This window comes from Salvelinus fontinalis, chromosome 38 (assembly GCF_029448725.1).
Source record: "Salvelinus fontinalis isolate EN_2023a chromosome 38, ASM2944872v1, whole genome shotgun sequence".
Classification (NCBI taxonomy): Eukaryota; Metazoa; Chordata; class Actinopteri; order Salmoniformes; family Salmonidae; genus Salvelinus; species Salvelinus fontinalis.
In genome coordinates, this window is record NC_074702.1 from 14,800,453 (window position 1) to 14,821,031 (window position 20,579).

The 20,579-nt window shown below is 40.2% G+C and overlaps 1 protein-coding gene across 3 annotated transcripts in view; it reads right to left on the reverse strand.

Annotated features, from left to right (window-relative positions):
* Positions 1 to 11,794: 11,794 nt before the first annotated feature.
* The window catches only part of LOC129837195 (sodium- and chloride-dependent transporter XTRP3A-like), a 33,199-nt gene continuing 24,414 nt past the window's right edge, over positions 11,795 to 20,579 (reverse strand). For 2 of the 3 annotated variants that reach the window (XM_055903139.1, XM_055903138.1), the window contains exons 7-12: positions 18,369 to 18,610; positions 17,581 to 17,743; positions 16,208 to 16,412; positions 15,320 to 15,479; positions 14,259 to 14,424; positions 11,795 to 14,031 (exon numbers count right to left, since the gene is read on the reverse strand). In XM_055903139.1, the coding sequence (XP_055759114.1) occupies positions 13,864 to 14,031; positions 14,259 to 14,424; positions 15,320 to 15,479; positions 16,208 to 16,412; positions 17,581 to 17,743; positions 18,369 to 18,610 (1,104 nt within the window). In that variant the 3' untranslated portion in view covers positions 11,795 to 13,863. The other variant, XM_055903140.1, reaches the window with a different exon arrangement.

A 20,579-nucleotide genomic window follows, 5' to 3' on the forward strand; every position in this document is an offset into this window, starting at 1 on the left:
AATAGCATGGCTATACAACATAACATCAGAGATATTCACATATTCAATTATCTGTAAGGTCCCATTTCAAACACAGATTGCCTCACAAAGAAGTATGAGTAAAAACCGACATTGAATACTCTTTTGAGCATGGTGAAGTCATTTGCACTTTGGATGGTGTATCAGGACACACAGTCACTGCAAAGATACAGGTGTCCTTCATTTTTTTTTACCCCTCCACCACCCCATTTGAAGGACAAATATTGTAGTTTTTCTTTTACCGCTTTTTTGCTAAATATACATACATTTTACCTATACATTTTGCATAAACATTTTACATACATGGTACTTTTATATATAACAACCATACATTACCAAACAAACTCTTGAATCCCAACTCTCAGCCACTCACAGCCCATCCCACCTATCACCATAGACCGCCCTTGTTTGGTTTACATTTGCCATATATTTTTCAATTGTGATGTTTCATAAAACGTTTGAATTTTTCTAATCTATTATTATCCACAGATTGTGAGCTAAAGATGAAAACCTTTCCTACGAGTATTATTATATTATTTATTGATTGGCTATGGCTTTCCAGATCGCCCAACACGGTTATTTGTAAGGTTAATTTTAAGTGCATGTTGTGATTTTTTAACCATTCCAGAAGCTGTGACCAGAAATAAACTACATAGGGGCAATACCAGAATAAGTGATCTATTGATTCTGTCTTTTCGCAACAAAGTCTACAGAGCTGAGATTTTTGTGTGGCCCATATATATAGCATTCTGTTGGTAGCAAGAATTTTATATAATAATTTAAATAGAAAAACTCTAAGTGTTGAGTCAAGTGTAGTTTTTTGTACCAGTTCATAAAACATGTGCCATGGAATTGGTACATCGAAAATCTCCTCCCATTTATTTTGCAATCTGTATGGCGCAGCTGTCAACATTTTTGTCCTCAGATGAAACTGGTATATTTTTCTATTTATGCCAGTTCCTTTCAGGCAATTTGTATCTTTAATATATGGCAAGCAAACACGTTCCCTACCTTTTCCTTTTCCCACTTGCCTCCTCCATTTTTGTGGAAGTGCTGCAATCAGTTTTAGTTGTAAATTTGGATTGAGCAGATATTCCCATATAGTTTCAATAATTGCATAACTCCTCCATTTCTATTCATAATATCAATAATAAATATAATAAAAATTTTTTTTTTACAATTTTCCATAAAGAATGTTTTTTTATTAATCAATATATTTGAGTTTAACCATAACATTTGTTGTAATATTTGTCCTCTTTTCTGGAGGATAAAACTGAAATTGTAACCAGCTTTGTATGGCTTGTTTAAGAAAGAGCGATACTTTAAACAAAATGTCATTTTCAATTAATCGGAAATGAGAGGTTGTAATCCGTATGAAGGCAAAAAAGCAATTTTTGAACAAAGGATGAGCTTTTCTTAATAATCTCCTGGAGAACCATTTTGGGTTTAAGTATAATTTATATATGAGTGAAGCTTTAGTGAGATGTTTAAAGCATTAATATTGAATCATTTTAGCCCCCCAAACTCATTCATTATATAAATAGGCACGTTTAATTTTGTCTGTCTTAGCATTCCAAATAAAATGAAATATTTTTTGCTCATATGATTTTAAAAAAGAATCATCGAGAGTAGGCAATGCCATTAGTAAGTAAGTAAACTGTGATAGGACCAAAGAGTTAATCAATGTAATTTTTGGTATTTACCTCTCCATGGTTGCAAAATCTTATCTATTTGTGCTAACTTTTTATTGAAATTAATTGTGGTAAGTTCATTTATATTTTTTGAGATGTGAATACCAAGTATGTCTACTTCACCATCCGCCCATTTTATTGGTTAATTACAAGGTAGTGTAACACTGTATTTTTTAACAATGCAATACGTAACATGGCAATCTTGTCATAATTAGGTTTTAATCCAGAGAGGCTAGAAAAGTGATCAAGATCTTCAATGAGACTATGCAGGGATCCAGATTGCGGACTTAAGAAAAAACTAGAGTCATCAGATGCATACAGTGACACTTTTGTTTTTATCCCCTGGATTTCTAACCCCTTGATGTTCTTTTTGGATCTAATTTTAATAGCTATTATTTCAATGACCATAATAAATAAATATGGAGATAACGGACAGCCTTGTTCTACTCCTCTTAAAAGCTCAATCCTTTCTGAGAAGTAACCATTGTTTACTATTTTACATCTGGGGTTGCTGTACATAACTTTAACCCATTGTATAAGTGATTCACCAAAATTAAAGTATTCCAGGCATTTATATATAATTTCTAATCGTACTTTATCAAACGCCATTTCAAAATCTGCTATGAAGACCAGACCTGGTATCTTCAACGTTTCATAATGTTCAATTGTTTCAAGTAATTGTCGTATATTATCTCCAATATATCGTTCATGTAAAAAACCTGTCTGATCAGGATGAACAATATCTGATATAACCTTTTTTATTCTATATGCTATGCATTTCGCCAGTATTTTCGCATCACAACATTGAAGTGTTAGAGGGTTCCAGTTTTTTAAATGGACTGGATCTTTATACTTACCACCTGGGTTCTGTTTTAGTAGTAATGAAATTAGACCTTGTTGAGTACCTGAAAGTCTACCATTTGTATAAGAGTAATTAAAACATGCTAATAATGGATCTTTGAGTACATCAAAAAAGGTCTGATATACCTCTACTGGTATACCGTCAAGCCCTGGTGTTTTTCCAGATATTTTGCCTCACAAAGTTCCTATTCTGTAAGTTAGCCTTCACAGCGGTCTTTCTGTAAATTTGTTAATAATAATAATAATACATGTAAAATTATTATTATTATAATTATTATGAAAGAAGTCCTTACAGTTAACATCAATCAATGGAAATGGAGGAGACTGAAAAGATGTTCAAAATATTTTGCTCCCTCTTTCAAAGTATAATTTGGTGAATCATGGATAACTCCATCATTTGTAACGAGTTTCTGTAAATTCTTTTTGGTAGAACTTCTGTGTTGAAGATTCAAGACAAATTGTGAATTTTTCCCAATTTTCCATCCAATTCGCTTTATTTTTGTAATACATTACACTTGATCGTTCTTTAATAAGTGCCTCCCTTTCTTTTTGTTTTTCCTCTAACCTATTTTGTGCCTCTATAGTAGTTTTCGTTACCATCTACCTGCGCTGTTACTTCCTCTATTTCCTTTAATAGTCTAGTCTCTTTTGACCAAACTACTTTTGTTTTAATGATGAGTATTGTATTGAATGGCCTCTAAATGTCCCATACAAAAAGTGTCCCATACAATAAGGGGATCTGCTGTACCTATTTTGTACAAAAAAAAGACAATTATGAATTATTTTGTCTTAGTTAAGAACAAATTGTCATCCAATAGGCTTTGATTAGATTTCCAATATCCAAGTCCACGTGGAAATTCTGTAAGAGTTATATGGAGGCCAATTAGATGGTGGTCCGATCGCATTCGGTCTCCTATTAACACTTTAAAAAAAACTTTTGATGCCAGCAAGAACGAGACTAGGATGTAATGAAGACGGCTAGCTTGATTAAGCCTCCTCCACGTATATCTCACTAGGTCAGGGTTTTTCAACCTCCATATATCCACTAGTTCTAATGTATCCATGATCTTTGTAATCTCCGGAAGTGCTTGAGGGTGATCGTTTGTAGAATAGTTTCCTTTACAATCCATTGAGGTACTTAAAACCGTATTATAATCTCCCACCATAATAATTGATTATTTCGTTGCTTGTGAGCTCAATAGATTATTATATATATTTTCAAAAAAGTGTGGATCATCATTATTTGGCCCATAAAGATTAATTAGCCAGATCTGTTTTTGGTCCAATAGAACATTTAAAATAATCCATCTTCCTTGCGGATCTGTTTGCACAGTTGGCAACAACCCTTTGGTTGCAGTGGCGGCAGCCGTCAGCAGAACAGGGCCGACGGGACATGGCGTCGGCGTTGGAGTGGGCCAGTCTCGGACAGCCCCCACCTTGTCCTCCATGGTGCTGATCCCCTCCTTCCCCACTCGGTGGCCCAAGAAGGACACCTCTCTCCTCATGAAGTGGCACTTCTCGTGGTGGAGCTTCAGACCTGCGGCAGCCACCCGCTCCAGCACACGCCGTAGCGCCACCAGGGCTGACTGGAAGGAGCTGCCATGGGCCAGGATGTCATCGAGGTATACCAGACACTGCTGTCGGGGGATGCCATCCAGCACTCTGTCCATCAAACGCTCAAAAGTATCTGGAGCGTTGCACAGGCCGAAGCACAGGACCTTGAACTGCCAGTGTCCTCTGTTAGTGGAGAACACAGTTTTGGCTCTGGCCTCTGGGGAGAGGGGCACCTGCCAGTAGCCACTGCGGAGGTCTAGTGAGGAGAACCAGGAGGACCCCCTAGCCAGGTCCAGCAACTCATCGATACGTGGTATGGGGTATGAGTCCTTCCTGGTTACCTCATTCAGCCGCCTGTAGTCCGCACAGAACCTCAGCTTGCCCCCCTTCTTCGGAACCATGACGACTAGCACCGCCCAGGGGCTGTCTGAGGGCTCGATGAAGTCTGCCCACTGCATCTCCAACACAGCCTTGTCAGCGGGATATGGCGGGGACGCATCTTGATAGGTCGAGCATCACCTGTGTCGATCTCATGCTGCACCAGATGAGTCTGACCCACCCCTTCCTCACTCAACGCAAAGCTGTCTCTGATTTCAAACTGCCACAACCGTTCCTGCTGCTCGGGGTCAAGACCAACACAGTTCCTCCCCCATATCTCCCTCACTGGAGACAGTGTCCTCTCCTCTCTCATCTGGGGTAGCTGGGCTGGGGGGGGGGGGGTGCTGTCCGGGCTCACAGAGGGCTGTGTCATGGAGGTAGCTGGGGGAATGTAACACACAGCCGTAGGTGACAGGGGGGCTGGGGAGAAGTCACACACAGATGTGGGGGGGTGGTGGGGGGTGGGGGGGGGGGGGGGGGGGGGTTAGCCATGAGTCTCTGCTGCTTTAACTGTGACTGTGCGGAGCTGCACAGTTGTGGGCTCAGTTGTGGGCTCCAAAATAACGAGCAGGTGTGTCCAAACTTTTGACTGGTACTGTATATATATATATTTTTGATACTTCAAGGGGTCTTAAAATTAAAAATCAAATAGCAAAATTATCCTTGGTATGACCTTCCTAAAACAATTCATATAGCTTAGCAGAACCCCCCCGGCTTAGCCAGGGCTTAGACTGTTTAGTGGCAAAAATAAAGGGTGTAAAAAATAAAATACAAATGTTTCCTGATTTTTCTTATATTGTATCTCTCAGATATAGGATAGATAATTCAGAACAAACTTCCTTTTGATTTTTCAGGGGACTATCTGTTGTTCCATGTAGTGAATCTGTTATTCAATGCGTTTGTAAGGGCTAATAGCGGTAAGGCCAAAAGAATCTTTAAAAAATATATATATATTTCAAGGGGTCTTAAAATTCCAATCAAATTGTAAAATGACCTATTGAAAACAATTCCATATACCTTAGTAGAACCACCCGTGTTTCCTTCCCTGTAGGTAGTGTACTTCACAGCTCCGTTCCCTTTCCTGTAGGTAGTTAGGTAGTAGTCTTCACAGCTCTATTCCCTTAATTTGAATTTCTCAACAGTTGTCTTAATGAAGAATCGAAGGAATACTTCAGGATTTTGGCAATGATCATCTTCCCCAAAGTCAGATTAACTTGTGGATACCATTTTTATGTCTCCTTGTCCAATATGCAGGAAGTTGGAGGTAGTTTTGTGAGCCAATGCTAACTAGCTTTAGCGCAATGACTGTATGTCTATGGTATCGGCTAGTATTAGTAGATACCATAGACTTCCGGTCATTATGCTAACGCTAGTTAGCATTTGCGCTAGCGCTAGTTAGCAACTTCCTTCAAAATGTACGCAAAATTAGATGAAGGGCCTCATTGCCAAAATCCCGAAGTATTCATGTAACACCTATCTCTCTCAAGTTAATGTTTTTAATAAAACAATTTCTATTATGATTGGTGACTCGTTAAGTTTATATTTATACTCTTCCCCATTCCTCATGGACATTTTTGTTGGCTTTGAGTTCATTAAGCAAGTTTTCAGATTGTAAGCGAAAAAACAAACTTAAAATGCCACTCCACATTAGGCTGAGGAAGCAGCTGAACAGAGCGATGGGACTTGGGGTCTAAGAAGTCGACTGGGGGGCTGAGTGCAAGTAGCTGGAGGTTGTCTCATTAAGACTGTTCTATTGGTGTAATTTAAGTGGGATTATTAAGGAAGGAGTGTGTGGTGGCTAAAGAGCCACAGAGAGATCCATTCAATCGTTTTGTGGACTATTCAAAATTATTATTTATGATAGATGTGTTTTTTTACTCCAGAAATATGGCTGGAGAGCACATTTTGTAAAAATGGCATGAATTAGATTCCCTCTCAACTTTGTTATTTATCAGACTACTGGTTTACTGTAGTATTTGTCATAGTAGTTGTACTAGGGGTGTTGAATAAATCCAAAAAGAAAACTATTGACAGATGTGATTGGCCAGTTTTGTATACAATTATGTTAAGAATCACATTTCTTCAGGTAAAATGTACTTTAATTAAGGGCTCGATTTAATCCATAAAGCTGAAGTTCAGCTCCATAGTGCTATTGAAATTCTTCACCGCTACTGATTGAATTGAGCCCTAATAAATGTTGGGAACATTATCTTATTGGATCATATTCAGAAAATAAAAACATTTAGCATACTCAGCTATTCCTCTCTTGAATCTGCAGCCAATATGAAACTTGTACGATATATCTGGAGCATGTCCTCACTCACTTCAAACTTTCCAGTGATGTGAAGAATCAATATTTGAGGAGGAAGAGACACATGGAGCTACACAAAGGGAAAGTTAAGTGCATGTCAGTCAGCACTCCAGTACATTTCCATAGCTGGTGTCAGTACATTTCCATAGCATGTGTCAGTACATTTCCATAGCATGTGTCAGTACATTTCCATAGTATGTGTCAGTACATTTCCATAGCATGTGTCAGTACATTTCCATAGCTGGTGTCAGTACATTTCCATAGCTGGTGTCAGTACATTTCCATAGCTGGTGTCAGTACATTTCCATAGCATGTGTCAGTACATTTCCATAGCTGGTGTCAGTACATTTCCATAGCATGTGTCAGTACATTTCCATAGCTGGTGTCAGTACATTTCCATAGCTGGTGTCAGTACATTTCCATAGTATGTGTCAGTACATTTCCATAGTATGTGTCAGTACATTTCCATAGCGTGTGTCAGTACATTTCCATAGCATGTGTCAGTACATTTCCATAGCTGGTGTCAGTACATTTCCATAGCTGGTGTCAGTACATTTCCATAGCTGGTGTCAGTACATTTCCATAGCTGGTGTCAGTACATTTCCATAGTATGTGTCAGTACATTTCCATAGCATGTGTCAGTACATTTCCATAGCTGGTGTCAGTACATTTCCATAGCTGGTGTCAGTACATTTCCATAGCGTGTGTCAGTACATTTCCATAGCATGTGTCAGTACATTTCCATAGCATGTGTCAGTACATTTCCATAGTATGTCAGTACATTTCCATAGCTGGTGTCAGTACATTTCCATAGCTGGTGTCAGTACATTTCCATAGCTGGTGTCAGTACATTTCCATAGCTGGTGTCAGTACATTTCCATAGTATGTGTCAGTACATTTCCATAGCTGGTGTCAGTACATTTCCATAGCTGGTGTCAGTACATTTCCATAGCATGTGTCAGTACATTTCCATAGCTGGTGTCAGTACATTTCCATAGTATGTGTCAGTACATTTCCATAGTATGTGTCAGTACATTTCCATAGCATGTGTCAGTACATTTCCATAGCTGGTGTCAGTACATTTCCATAGCGTGTGTCAGTACATTTCCATAGCATGTGTCAGTACATTTCCATAGCATGTGTCAGTACATTTCCATAGCTGGTGTCAGTACATTTCCATAGCATGTGTCAGTACATTTCCATAGCTGGTGTCAGTACATTTCCATAGCTGGTGTCAGTACATTTCCATAGCTGGTGTCAGTACATTTCCATAGTATGTGTCAGTACATTTCCATAGTATGTGTCAGTACATTTCCATAGTATGTGTCAGTACATTTCCATAGCTGGTGTCAGTACATTTCCATAGCTGGTGTCAGTACATTTCCATAGCTGGTGTCAGTACATTTCCATAGCATGTGTCAGTACATTTCCATAGCTGGTGTCAGTACATTTCCATAGCATGTGTCAGTACATTTCCATAGTATGTGTCAGTACATTTCCATAGTATGTGTCAGTACATTTCCATAGCTGGTGTCAGTACATTTCCATAGCATGTGTCAGTACATTTCCATAGCATGTGTCAGTACATTTCCATAGCATGTGTCAGTACATTTCCATAGCATGTGTCAGTACATTTCCATAGCATGTGTCAGTACATTTCCATAGCATGTGTCAGTACATTTCCATAGTATGTGTCAGTACATTTCCATAGTATGTGTCAGTACATTTCCATAGCTGGTGTCAGTACATTTCCATAGCATGTGTCAGTACATTTCCATAGCTGGTGTCAGTACATTTCCATAGCATGTGTCAGTACATTTCCATAGCTGGTGTCAGTACATTTCCATAGCTGGTGTCAGTACATTTCCATAGCATGTGTCAGTACATTTCCATAGCATGTGTCAGTACATTTCCATAGTATGTGTCAGTACATTTCCATAGTATGTGTCAGTACATTTCCATAGCTGGTGTCAGTACATTTCCATAGCTGGTGTCAGTACATTTCCATAGTATGTGTCAGTACATTTCCATAGTATGTGTCAGTACATTTCCATAGTATGTGTCAGTACATTTCCATAGCTGGTGTCAGTACATTTCCATAGTATGTGTCAGTACATTTCCATAGCATGTGTCAGTACATTTCCATAGCTGGTGTCAGTACATTTCCATAGCATGTGTCAGTACATTTCCATAGCTGGTGTCAGTACATTTCCATAGCATGTGTCAGTACATTTCCATAGCTGGTGTCAGTACATTTCCATAGCATGTGTCAGTACATTTCCATAGTATGTCAGTACATTTCCATAGCATGTGTCAGTACATTTCCATAGCATGTGTCAGTACATTTCCATAGTATGTGTCAGTACATTTCCATAGCATGTGTCAGTACATTTCCATAGTATGTGTCAGTACATTTCCATAGCGTGTGTCAGTACATTTCCATAGCATGTGTCAGTACATTTCCCTAGCGTGTGTCAGTACATTTCCATAGCTGGTGTCAGTACATTTCCATAGCATGTGTCAGTACATTTCCATAGCATGTGTCAGTACATTTCCATAGCTGGTGTCAGTACATTTCCATAGCGTGTGTCAGTACATTTCCATAGCATGTGTCAGTACATTTCCATAGCATGTGTCAGTACATTTCCATAGCTGGTGTCAGTACATTTCCATAGCGTGTGTCAGTACATTTCCATAGCATGTGTCAGTACATTTCCATAGCATGTGTCAGTACATTTCCATAGCATGTGTCAGTACATTTCCATAGCATGTGTCAGTACATTTCCATAGCATGTGTCAGTACATTTCTGTTATTGCATAGTCACATTGTTGACACATCATCACAAAATAGTACTAAATGCTTTTATTTCCATACAGATATTGAAACAGACTACAGATATTACAAATTTAACTACTCAATCTCATATACACAAAATTAATTTCTACTGAAAAGGTGGACCTTGGTGGTCATTCTATTGGAAGTATGGAACTATTACTGGCTATTGAGATTTGGGAGAGAACACTTTCCTGTTTATATTACCCTTTGGATTGTTCCACTAAAAGAGTGACTTTTGGGTAGTGTTATTTTGTAAAAAAAACATATTTCACCTAATATTATCATTCTGTCATAAGGAGCACACATTCCAATTCCCTATTCAAGAGGTCAAATTATGGCAATTAAAAACGGCAATTAAAGTAACAGGGTTGACAATTTTATCTTAAATCAGCCATAACCAAGCTTAACAAAAAAAACTTGAAACATTTCTAGCCCATCTATGGGTAACATGCTCGAAGTGTTATGCTCAACGCCAACAGTTTTCTACCACAAAACAACAGAAAATGACCAAAAACCATAGAACCAGCTTATAATTATTTTTTATTTAACTAGACAAGTCAGTGTCCTCCGGCCAAACCCGGAGGACACTGGTCCAACTGTGCACCGTCCTATGGGACTCCCAATCACAGCCAGTTGTGATACAGCCTGGATTCGAACCAGCGTGTCTGAACCAGTGTGTCTGACACCTCTAGCACTGAGATGCAGTGCCTTAGACCGCTGTGCCACTCGGGACCACTGTGCTACTAGAAATAGTTTCAGCATATTAACATTTGTCTAGTTTACATAACAGGGTTGACCTTAAAATGTGGGACAAATGTAAATTTATCACTAATGCAAGATAATATAAGTCAGCAAAACATGATGTGGGCCATGTCAAGATGTAGAGTTTTGGCACCTTAGCGAGTCTTTATTCATATAAAAAATAGGATATATTACATTTTCCATGTGGTTTGTATGTGGTTTGTGGGCACTTCATTTAATATAGCAGGCTTTAAAATGTCTACTTAAAATATCAAAGAGACGCAAAAGGCACTCTATTTGAAGAACGACCCCGTTATATTCAGCCCTAAACCTCAGCTCACTAGGCTGAAGACAAGACTATATTCCAGTCTTTGACAGAGAAAAATAAGTGCTTAACTTCAGACAAACACGCCATTTAATGCAGGTGGTTCTCGGATGGCCCATGTCTATCCCATAGAAATATAATCTCATGCTATATTGGACAAAAATATAAATGCAAAATGTAAAGTGTTGGTCCCATGTTTCATGAGCTGAAATAAACAATACCAGATATTTTCCATACGCACAAAAAGCGTATTTCTCTCAAATGTTGTGCTCAAATTTGTTTACATCACTGTTAGTGAGAATTTCTCCTTTGCCAAGATAATCCACCCACCTGACAGGTGTGGCATATCAATAAGCTGATTAAACAGCATGATCATTACACAGGTGGACCTTGTGCTGGGGACAATAAAAAGCCACTCTAAATTGTGCAGTTTTGTCTTACAACACAATGTCACAGATGTCTCAAGTTTTGAGGGAGCATGCAATTGGTATGCTGCCTGCAGGAATGTCCACCAAAGCTGTTGCCAGATAATTTAATGTCCATTTCTCTACCATAAGCCGCATCCAATGTAATTTTATAGAATTTGGCACGTAGGTTCAATGGGCCTCACACCCACAGACCACGTGTAACCACGCCAGCCCAGGACCTCCACATCCGGCTTCTTCACTTGCGGGGTCGTCTGAGGCGGTGCTGAGGAGTATTTCTGTCTGTAATAAAGCCCTATTGTGGGGAAAAACTCCTTCTGATTGGCTGGGCCTGGTTCTCCAGTGAGCTGTGTCCTTGCCCAGTCATATGAAATCCATAGATTAGGGCCTAATTTATTTATTTCAATTGACTGATTTCCTTATATGAACTGTAACTCAGTAAAATCTTTGAAATTGTTGCATGTTGCGTTTATATTTTTGTGGTCTAAACATTTAATGGTATTATAAAGTACATAGCTTGTCAAACCAAGCACTTAAAAAAATCCAGATTTCATAACATTGAAATGTGTCATCCTTGCAAGTAGGACTGAATGAAATGCCTGGTTTGCAACAGGCTGGCTGCTGTATGTGTATCTTGTTCACAAATGCCAATGGTTCAAATGTCTTCATGTTTTTAATAATTTCACCATAGAAAATACTACTTATAAAACATGAACACATCATTGTGGTACAGCAGTACCAAATAATTGTTCACACCAATACTTGGTTCACACTAACACCAACCTGTATTAAACATAGTACAAATATATTTACACACTGTTTCCATCACTGTACAGGGGCACAACTTTGATTTTAGAAGTGGGGGGACATGTTTTTGTTTTTTTAATCCAGTCGGATAAACAGTCCAAACAGCCTACCTGACCGCTCGGAGACCTCTGCATGGTCCTAAAGCACACCGTTGCCTCATTTTAAAAAATCACATTCCAATGATAAAACCAGCGGGGGACAAAAATGCAATTTCAGAATGTAGGGGGGACCTGTCCTCCCGTCCCCAGTGAAAGTTGCGCCCCTGTTATTATAAATGGATGGTTTCAAATTGTTCACATGAAAAATGCTCACAGTATTACAACATGTTTGGCAATTGTTTCTGTGCAAACCCATACATTTGACTGTAAAAAGAGTAGGTCTACATTGTATTTTTTGTTTGTGAATATGCACAGCACATTGGTGCATAGCCATTGGGCTGTATCCTAAGTCCAGTTGATTTGGATTCTATGACAGCAGTGCAACACTACAGTACTTTCTATTTAGAAGAGCACAGAAACTTTCACGCGTTATGGGAAACGTTCTGGGAATGTTGCAGAAAGAAATGCTTCCTATAGAGCTGACATGATTTCCTATTCTATATGACAGAGAATGGTGTCTGTTCTACAGAATATATATCTATCTGAACATTATGTTACATTGCACCCGACTGAGTATGATCCTGGTAAGAAGTCACTGATGGTGGATTGACAGCAAAGCCCATAGGTATAGATATGGTCTTGGTCCTGTTCATAGAGATTTGTTCGTTATATGTGAAATTATCAGTATGTTAGCAAACACAATATCACATACAGCTATTGCTACAAGTTGTTCTTGGTCATTTGACACCAGTCAGACTGTATTCAGTCATAACCGAGTCAGACGGAGGTCTGCCTTGTACATCCAGGCACTCAACATATCTCACAACTCATTGAGTGATCTACAGAATATCTACAGTAAACTAATGGGATACAAAATACTTCACCATAATGACATTTAAGGGAAAAAATATCTTAAAGATTTTGTGGAGCTTTAAATAAAGAGGGTTGACACACTGTCTCAAAAATCTGCTACTGAAAGCTAAACATTAAAGGTCCAATGCAGCCATTTTTATCTCAATATTATATAATTTATGGGTTACAATTAAGTATCTTACTGTGATTGTTTTCATTTAAAATGGTCAAAAAGAAACCAAAATAGCTTCTTAGCAAAGAGCAATTTCTCAAGCAAGAATTTTGCTAGGACTGTCTTGTAGAGGTTTGAGTGGGGAGGGGAAAATAGAAAACTAAGCTGTTATACGCAGAGGTTTGGATCTCTCTTTCTTATTGGTCTATTAACTAATTTACCACGCTCCATCCCACCAAACAGCTCTTACACTAAAAGGGGATTATAATAATGTTCCCAATTTTACAGTATTATTCCAACCTCATAGCCTGGAAATATGTACAAAACACAGGAAATCGTTTTTTTTTTTTACTGCACTGGGCCTTTAAACAATGCAATAAACCATTGACAAGATTATTTGATCGTTTTTCACTTCTGAAATATTTTGGATGTAGTTCTAAGCCCTGCTCAGAACCACAACTACAAAATACAAAAGTTCACTATTATCACCCAGTAAGTGTTAGATGCCAAAGAACGACTAGGGCTAATGCTAGGTACAGATCTGCCAGTCTGTCCACCAGCAGCACAGCGACAGAGCCAGTCTGCCCCAGGGGGAGAAAGAGGGCCTTTGGTTTGTGGTGTGGCATGAACCACCGCACCAGGAGGGTGAGGTACCGTCCTGTTAAGACAACCATGATACGGACGGTAGGCTGTCGATCAGTCGATCCTATAACTAGCGGGTCCAGTCAGTCTCAGAGCCGTAATGTAGCAGCTCTGCCTTGTGTCACTCCGTCTGTCAACCAATACGCCGGTCTTTACGCTGACACAGTGCTGACAGTGCGCTCTCTCTTCCCACTGGCCAGGTTCCTCTTCTTACAGTAGGTGTAGAGGGCCGTCAAAGGGATACAGCAGACAGAGGAGGCTAGGAGGAGGCCGATGAAGGCTTGGGCGTAGGGAGGATACTCCGTCACCACAGACTTCCCCTGGAGGAGAGGGAAGACAACAGGACAGGCAGAGATCAACATTGTATCTGGGTGCAGCATATTCTGTTCCAGTGCTTTTCTTTCATTCATGTATGACTGGTACAATTAAATCTCCCTTTGGGGATTAATAAAGTACAATCTTATCTTACCTGTTTTTTGGGCCGAGTGCTTGTTAGTGTAAAGACAGGGTTATTGATAAGATATTGGAGAAAACAGAGAGGGCTTACCAGTTCTTTGTTCCAGGCCTGGTATGTGGGTGTTCCTCCCTGGATGTAGTTGACGATGTAGAAGATGAATAGTGTAATGAGGAGCATGGGACTGACTCCTGCCAACATGATCTTCCAGTACCAGTTAAGACGATGACCTAACATGTCTTCTACATCCTTCTCAAACCTGGAGAGGGAAAGGTTGCAGGAGCATTGACATGATGACCTAACATGTCTTCTACATCCTTCTCAAACCTGGAGAGGGAAAGGTTGCAGGAGTATTGACATGATGACCTAACATGTCTTCTACATCCTTCTCAAACTTGGAGAGGGAAAGGTTGCAGGAGTATTGACATGATGACCTAACATGTCTTCTACATCCTTCTCAAACCTGGAGAGGGAAAGGTTGCAGGAGCATTGACATGATGACTATGTCGATTAAGGCAGCCTCCCGCACCTCTCTGATTCAGAGGGGTTGGGTTGAATGCGGAAGACACATTTTGGTTGAATAGATTCAGCTGTGCAACAGACTAGGTATCCCCTTTCCCTTCCTAAAATACTTTCATATATTTTGTATGGGCAAAAAATAACCACGGTATTTTTGTTTAAACATTCATTCAACATTCAAAGGAAATTGCTTATATGCTTCATAAGCCATTTTGCTTTTAATAAACAGTACAAGCTCAACTTAAAAAACTACAGTACAGCCAAGTCAAAAGCCTGAGAAGAGTGAAAGGAATGTGAGGTATTTGTGGATGATTATGCTAAGTGTTGTTTGGCATTACTGGACACAATACAGCTGTTATGAGGTACTTTAAAGATTTAACTCTACTGGCTGCTACCACAACTGCAGTAGAGCTACACATTCTCAAGTAGAAACTGTTTCAAATAATGTCAGCTCAACTATTGTTTCGTGGAGAGAAGGTACTATACGACGAGATGTGTTAGTTTTTCTGATTTCGAACAGCAAAGGTGATGATGCTTAGAAAGCCCCTGAAATGAGTCATTGTTCAATGTCAATATTGTACACACACACGCACGCACACACAAGCGCGCACACACACACACACACACACACACACCTTCTGATGCCATATATGTAGCAGACGGTGATAACTTCAATGAGGACGATGAAGAGCAGAGAGAAGGTGGCTCCATAGTCATTGAACATGGTGAACCAGTAGTTCCCAGAACGGGTGGTGAAGCCCAGGCCAAGCAGCAGGCAGAATAGACACACCAGACCTACAGGATATGACAACACACCTGTTAGTCACACACACACTAGACCTACAGGATATGACAACACATCTGTTAGTCACACACACATATAACAGAGGATTGGCCCACTCAGCCTAGTCCAAGCTTATCTGTCCTGGCAACCCAATGGTTGAACCAGCTTCCCCCGATGTTAGGACAGCAGAGTCCCTATCCATCTTCTGAAAACCTATCTCATCAAATAGTATCTTAAATAAGATAATAAATAAGACATTAAAAAAACGTACTTACTACGACGGTGTTATGTAGTTATCTCACCTAGCTATTTTAAGATGAATGCACTAACTGTAAGTCACTCTGGATAAGAGCATCTGCTAAATGACTAAAATTTAGGATGGGACAACACACCAGTCAGTCAGTCAGTCAGACACACAAACACACACACACACACACACACACACACACACACACACACACACACACACACACACACACACACACACACACACACACACACACACACACACACACACACACACACACACACACACACACCTAACTCAAGCATCAGGCAGAACAGACACACCAACCTAAGGACAAGACACGCCTGGGTCCACCCTAATCCTAGCTTCATGTTCACACCTTAGCTCAATTCTTACCCTCAACCACAACCATACATCTCGCTTCACGACCACACCTTAGCTCAACCCTTACCCCCTCTTCCACCCTTTCCCTCATCACCCCTTCTCTCTCACCATTAAGTGTTTTGGTGCTCATGTAGCGGCTGATTAACTTCAAGTCACTGAGGGGGGTGATGACGGCGATGACGTTACCCAGCATACTGCCCATACCCAGCAGCAGCAGCATGATGAAGTAGAGCACAGACCACAGCTGAGACACGGGCATGTTCTTAATGGCCTCACTGTACACTATGAAGGCCAGGCCTGTACCCTCAACAGCCTGAGAGGAGAGAGAGAGAGAGAGAGAGAGAGAGAGAGAGAGAGAGAGAGAGAGAGAGAGAGAGAGAGAGAGAGAGAGAGAGAGACCATATTAGAGAGACATATTTCCCTCAGATTACACAGATCCACAAAGAATTTGAAAACAAATCCAATTTTGATAAACTCCCATATCTACTGGGAGAAATTCCACAGTGTGCCATCACAGCAGCAAGATTTGTGACCTGTTGCCACAAGAAAAGGGCAACCAGTGAAGAACAAACACCATTGTAAATACAACCTATATTTATGCTTATTTATTTTAACTTGTGTGCTTTAACCATTTGTACATTGTTACAACACTGTATATATATAATATAACATTTGTAATGTCTTTATTGTTTTGAAACTTCTGTATGTGTAATGTTTACTGTTAATTTGTATTGTTTATTTCACTTTTGTATAATATCTACCTCACTTGCTTTGGCAATGTTAACACATGTTTCCCATGCCAATAAAGCCCCTTGAATTGAATTGAATTGAATTGAGAGAGAGAGAGAGAGAGAGAGAGAGAGAGAGAGAGAGCATAGTGCAAAAGTGTCTGAAGTCAGTATTACATTTTTTGCTTACCTCCATTGGAAACTTACGTGGGCTGGTTTATTAAAGACAAAATGGAACATTTTGAAAATTTAATATTAGCATTAATTGTAACTGCAACAGCCAATGATATTTGCCACATCTCACTCCCACCACCACAGAGTCAAATAAAGTTGTATAGGTGACATTGAACTATGACTAAAATATTAAAGATTTATAGAATGGCGAGTGAAGTTTTTATTGCCTCACAGTAAAATCCATTTATTTTGTTGCTACATGATAACATATTGTCAGGAAACCAGAGGTATGTTGTTAGATTAAGGGCTCGATTCAATCCATATTGCGGAAGTTCTGAGCTATAGTGCAAAAATGATAAGTTAAGATCAGATTGAGCCGATTTATGCAGCATTTACCCTGAATGCAGTCTCCGCAAATGCGGGAACATTGAAATTTAAAGGCAATCTCCCTATATCGCAGAACTTCAGCGATTCAGATTTAATCGAGCCCTAAGAGAAGTAGCAAATTAAATAGTCTTATCAGTATTTTGCACAAGTTTTCCTATTAGTTCATTTGAGTTGTGTGTCATCATGACCTACCGTGTCTAGTTCAGCCTCTAGGTCACAGGTCTCCAGCCTACCTCCCAGACTGGCAAACTGTTCTGGGTGTGTCCTGTTCAGCTCAGCGATCCAGTGGTTGACATTCTCCAGACTGATGGTGTCCTCTGCTAGATCAAAGGTGTTCAGGAGCAGCAGTCGCACTCTGGGAGAAGAAGAGAAATGTCAGTGTCATGAAAAGGACAAGTGGTATAGCGCAGTTTCTCTGAACTGTTTTTAGGTTGGGCGGGGGGGCCAGGTAACTTCCTGCAATTCTACACATTTTGCCATGGGGCAGAGAGAAAAATGTGCAGTTTTAAAGCACATTTTCTGCTATTCTATGCATTTTGCCATGAAGTTGACTGAAAATGTAGCAGTTTTATAGCTAATTTCCTGTAATTCTAAACATTTTGCCATGGCTTATGACATTTATACATTTTGGGTTGGGACCCCCCAGCCCTATCCAAGTGGCTGCATGCTATGCCACTGGAAAGGGAACTTCAGATCTGAATCTTACAATATATCTAGCCCCTTATACAATTCCTCTCATTACTGATCTAGATTTCAATGCCTTCCCCAGTCTAAGCACCTGCCATTTCTTCCATCTGTATGTCTGCAGAAACTGCTACAGTCTACAGACGTTAAATTAACTGTATATGTTTGACCTAGAATTGTTTACGTTTGTACTGGTGAGTGCTGCTGACTGGTGTCACCTACTTCTTTGAGTTGAAAGTTCAATGCCAAAGTCATTGAGACAACCAACCAGACCGCGACCCCACCCAGGGCCTCACCTCTCCAGGCAGCTCTCGTAGTTGAAGGTGGCCTTAAAGCCATAGATGGAGAAGGTGACGATACTGGCGAAGATGGAGGTGCTGCTGTTGACCATGGACACGACGATGGCCTGCTTCTCAAAGTTGTTGTTGTACTGGTTGTAGCTGGCAAAGGCGATGAGGGATCCAAAGCCCAGGCCCAGAGAGAAGAAGATCTGAGTGGCCGCATTGATCCACGTAGTGGGGTTAGCCAGCTGTTCCATCTAAGACAGCAAATACACACATACACACACACATTAGTAATGGCACACACATTAGTAAAGCATATTAGTAGCACACACACATACAGTGGCAGGACAAAGTATGTTAACCCTTTGGAATTACCTGGACTTCTTCATAAATTTGTCATAAAATTTGTCACAACAATAGACAAACACAGTCTGCTTAAACTAATAACACACAAACAATTATACATTTTCATGTCTTTATTGAACACACTGTTTAAACATTCACAGTGCAGGGTGGAAAAAGTATGTGAACCCTTGGATTTAATAACTGGTTGACCCTCCTTTGGCAGCAATAACCTCAACCAAACGTTTTCTGTAGTTGCGGATCAGACCTGCACAACGGTCAGGAGGAATTTTTGACCATTCAAAAAGTGACGGACTCCATCCTAGCTGGAGTGGTGCTCTCATCTTATCTACCAACATAGACAGGGCTCTAACTCCTCTAGCTCCACAATGAAATAGGGTGCAGGCCCAGGCAGCAGGCTGTTAGCCAGCCTGCCAGCTTAGTGGAGTCTGCCACTTGCACAGTCAGTGTAGTCAGCTCAGCTATCCCCATTGAGACCGTGTCTGTGCCTCGACCTAGGTTGGGCAAAACTAAACATGGCGGTGTTCGCCTTAGCAATCTCACTAGGATAAAGACCTCCTCCATTCCTGCCATTATTGAAAGAGATCGTGATACCTCACATCTCAAAATAGGGCTACTGAATGTTAGATCCTTCAATTCAAAGGCAGTTATAGTCAATTAACTAATCACTGATCATAATCTTGATGTAATTGGCCTGACTGAAACATGGCTTAAGCCTGAGGAATTTACTGTGTTAAATGAGGCTTCACCTCCTGGTTACACTAGTGACCATATCCCCCGTGCATCCCGCAAAGGCGGAGGTGTTGCTAACATTTACGACAGCAAATTTCAATTTACCCCCCAAAAATGAAGTTTTCGTCTTTTGAGCTTCTAGTCATGAAATCTATGCACCTACTCAATCACTTTTTATAGCTACTGTTTACAGGACTCCTGGGCCATATACAGCATTCCTCACTGAGTTTCCTGAATTCCTATCGGACCTTGTAGTCATAGCAGATAATATTCACATTTTTGGTGATTTTAATATTCACATGGAAGTCCACAGACCCACTCCAAAAGGCTTTCGGAGCCATCATTGACTCAGTGGGTTTTGTCCAACATGTCTCTGGACCTACTCCCTGTCACAGTCATACTCTGGACCTGGTTTGGTCCCATGGAATAAATGTTGTAGATCTTAATGTTTTTCCTCATAATCCTGGACTATCAGACCACCATTTTATTACGTTTGCAATCGCAACAAATAATCTGCTCAGACCCCAACCAAGGAGCATCAAAAGTCGTGCTATAAATTCTCAGACAACACAAAGATTCCTTGATGCCCTTCCAGACTCCCTCTGCCTACCCAAGGACGTCAGAGGACAAAAATCAGTTAACCACCTAGCTGAGGAACTCAATTTAACCTTGCGCAATACCCTAGATGCAGTTGCACCCCTAAAAACGAAAAACATTTGTCATAAGAAACTAGCTCCCTGGTATACAGAAAATACCCGAGCTCTGAAGCAAGCTTCCAGAAAATTGTTATGGAAATGGCGCCACACCAAACTGGAAATCTTCCGACTAGCTTGGAAAGACAGTACCGTGCAGTATCGAAGAGCCCTCACTCCTGCTCGATCATCCTATTTTTCAAACTTAATTGAGGGAAATAAGAACAATCCTAAATTTATTTTTGATACTGTCGCAAAGCTAACTAAAAAGCAGCATTCCCCAAGTGAGGATGGCTTTCACTTCAGCAGTAATACATTCATGAACTTCTTTGAGGAAAAGATCATGATCATTAGAAAGCAAATTACGGACTCCTCTTTAAATCTGCGTATTCCTCCAAAGCTCAGCTGTCCTGAGTCTGCACAACTCTGCCAGGAC